The sequence below is a fragment of the Egretta garzetta genome, unplaced genomic scaffold (assembly GCF_000687185.1).
Source record: "Egretta garzetta isolate BGI_Z169 unplaced genomic scaffold, ASM68718v1 scaffold535, whole genome shotgun sequence".
NCBI lineage: Eukaryota > Metazoa > Chordata > Aves > Pelecaniformes > Ardeidae > Egretta > Egretta garzetta.
The window spans coordinates 83,172-86,518 of NW_009259722.1; the positions used below are offsets into that span (position 1 = coordinate 83,172).

The window sequence follows — 3,347 nt, forward strand, 5'->3', positions numbered from 1 at the left end:
GGGGAGCGCGTCCCGAGAACGCCCTGGCTCCCCCCGCGCCTTTGACCTGGGAAAAACCTCTCGGCCGCGCTCCCAGGAGCGCCAAGCCTCCTGCCTCCCACTGCTGCTTGCAGAGCGGGGCAGAAACGCGACTTCCGAACCGCCTTCCCTCCCCCCGTGGAAGGGACGTGCGGGGGGGACGCCGCAGAGGAAGCCCGAGCAGTGCTGGGGCGTCCAGGAGCCCTTCAGCGCTCCCGCAAACCTGTGCTCCCGCAGCCGGCGCCGTTAGCCCTCGGAGTAGCCCCTACCTCACCCCATGACCTCGGTTAAGTTCAATACACCTAACAGCAAAGTACTACGAAATGCGTTATTAACCCGCGTCACTGTGGCCGCAGCGTTAACTTCACCCACGGCCTATACTCAGATGGTTAACAACAGCTCTGCTTATGCTTACCCGAAAAAAGATGCCACGAAGCTTTCGGCAGGGACTCGGTTTGCTTACAGCGCTACCCCAACCTTACAGGTGCCATCTCTTCCTTGCAAAGACAACTGGAGATCCAAGAATCCCAGCTCCGGAGAACCAAATCTGAAAAGGAAATGCTCCAGAAGCAGCTCGGAGAGCGAGAAAATCAGCTACAAGCCATGTCTAGCAAGGTACAGCCCCGAGGGCAGGGTGGCCATCGTTGTTAGGAGAGCCGGCAGCGGGGAATTGGGCTTTATCCAACAGTCCCCTTTCTCACAGGCAGGAGGTGCCCCCGTGAACTGCAAAGCTGAAGGATAAAACCTTTTCTCTTAAGTTTTGCAGCCTGAGAGAAGAGCGGAAGCACGAAGAAATGGTGGTGGCAATGGAGGAGGAGAACTGCAGTCTTCGGCAGGTAAATTCAGTGCAAAGCCGCTATAGAAAATACTTGTATTAGCGGCTGAGTTGTGCTTGGTTTAGGCTTGAGGGAGTTAACTGCGTAAAGAAGCCTCCTCGATCCAGTAGTTTTAGAGAAAACGCCAAGTAATAAGGTACCAGTCCTGGCAAGGCTGTCAGTCGGTAGGCTCTGCCCAGGAAATAGAAGCAGCTTTTGGAGCAGATACTGGGAAGATGCGGCCAAGCCTGCTCGCTTTCTTCCTCACCATAATGGCTTGATTTATGGATCTCCTCAGGTCGTTACAGAACAAGAATCCAAACTGGCTGAGCAGAACAAGCTGATCAGTGAGTTACAGGGGACAGTCAGCCAGCTACAGGCAGAGGTTCTGACCAGCCGACACCATATCCACAAGCAGCAACGTGCCCAAGAGGCGATCCAGAGCCAAGCTGAGACGCTGCAGCACAGGGAGCTGCAAACCAGGGTGGCACTGGAACGTGTCACCAGCAGGGTAAGCGCAGCCTCCTTCGCTTCAGACTCCTGCCTCCCTCCTGGGAGACACTTCAACCATTTCAAGCGCAGAATCTGAAAGCTGAGACATTCGGTGCAGCAGCACAGCGGGAGGATGCAGCAGGGCACTGCAGTCCTTTGCCCTCGGGGCCCGGCTTCCCTCTGCGGCCACAGGGCCAGAGGAGCAGGGAACTCAGACCGTTTGCTTCCCAGCTTTTTAGCATGCAGCTCTTACGTCACTTACAAAGCAAACCGGCCTCAAACACCAGCAGCTCTTGAGAAACTCGGGTTCGGAAGAGTTACGTGACCAGATTTCTGATATCCTTCCAGCCTCAAAGTAACAGGTTATCACCTTAAAGCCATTTCCTGCAGCCATACGCGCCTGGGAGCAAGCACAGAGCCCAACACCTGGGTAAGGGTCCACCCAGTCCACCCAGTAACACATCATTTATCGCAGAGCTTGCAGTGAAGCCCAGCCAGACTGCCCAGTCAAACATAACCAGACTTCCCATTTCATCATTCACTGGTACTTTGGCCAAGTCTGACAGTGTAGTCTCTGTGAATCCATGCAAATGCCAAAGAATTGAATGCAAAGACTAAACACCCCTTACTTTCCTCTTTTATCAACAGTTTGAAAGATACCGAAGCAAAATAATTCAGGCTACGTTCAGTACGGCAGGCAGCAAGCCTCCCCAGGCAGAGGTCACGGATGAGGAGGTGCTGGAGGCGATGCAGGTACGTGGCTCTTGCAAGCTCTGCTTCCAGCAGCTGGCAAGGGACTGATGAGATAAGAGAACACTTGGCAGTACCTAATGCTTTCCTCTTCACACATCCCTGACTTTCAGAAAATAATTAACGAACGGATGGAGTTCCATCAGATGCTGAAACAGAAGGGCATCAAGGTGCCATCGCTCCACAGCATCGACTCAGCTACTTCGTTGCCTCCCAGTGCTAAGGGAAGGAGAAAGAGTCCTGCAAGGTAGCCTCTTCCCACGCCCCAAAAGCAGCCCTAGCGGCCGAGTCAGAATATGCCACCAACTTCAGGCCCCCGTTCCTTGGATTTGAGATGGTGACTTGCTAACAAATTAAACTAATTTTGCTGAAATCAAGTTGCTGCTTTGGCAAGTTGGTATAGTTACACGACCGGAAAAATTCACCAATGCCAAAACACAAGGGACAGTGACGTATGACTGCAAGAACCGTTTTATTTTCCCATTCAATATGCCAGTCCCAACACGTGGATGTACTGACACTGTATCTAGAAGTTCGGTTAGAGCTCTGTATCATTTTTAGCAGAAAACAGCCAATCTGTAGGTCACCCTAGCTTATGGAGAGGTTCGCATTCATACAGGTAGTAGCCCGGATGTAAAAGTCACCCACAGACTGCAAAAATTAGAGCCTGTATTTTGGAAGGTGTCCCCAGCACTCTTCAGGCAGGAGTGTGACCGAGAGCTCTGGGGAGACAGGGAGCTTTAGCAGGGTCGATGTAAGGCAGCATTAGCCCTCTGAATGGAACCGAACTTCACGACCAAGAATAAATTCAGTGCTCAACCAACAGTAACTCAACGGGTACACAACGAGGTCACCACAACGGGTATTTCCACAAGGATGGACGATGGCTCGAAAATGTACTGGGACACACAAACCCCTGCAGTCCATTCAACTGGCTTCACTTAAAAATGGAAGCTGTGTTAATGTCTGAACACAGAAACCATCACTCTAAAACTCATTCCTCAAGTTCTGACGGCAATTAAATTTTCATAGTTATTCCAGATGTAAAAATAAAATTACGCAGAATGAGACGTTAGCCAAGAAGGTTTGCGTTCTGTCTTCAGTACGGGTGCACAGCACGTGACTTAGCTGCAGTGCTGTCACCTACTGGATTTCTCAGTTTAGCTGCCAAAATAATAAGCCAGCTGAAACGCGCCAGGAAGAAACAGCGATCTTGCAGAGAAACATGACTGCACTCATTGTATAAACACCACCATGTCACAATGATTTTCC

The 3,347-nt window shown here is 51.4% G+C and overlaps 1 protein-coding gene across 1 annotated transcript; it reads left to right on the plus strand.

The window, feature by feature from the left end:
• The first annotated feature begins 434 nt into the window (after positions 1–434).
• Positions 435–3,341, plus strand: CCDC27 (coiled-coil domain containing 27). Its single transcript, XM_035894921.1, has 5 exons — positions 435–633; positions 777–854; positions 1,132–1,344; positions 1,974–2,078; positions 2,189–3,341. Exons 1-5 carry the CDS (start codon positions 577–579, stop codon positions 2,324–2,326), a joined length of 591 nt encoding a protein of 196 aa, XP_035750814.1. The 5' UTR covers positions 435–576; the 3' UTR covers positions 2,327–3,341.
• Positions 3,342–3,347: the final 6 nt, after the last annotated feature.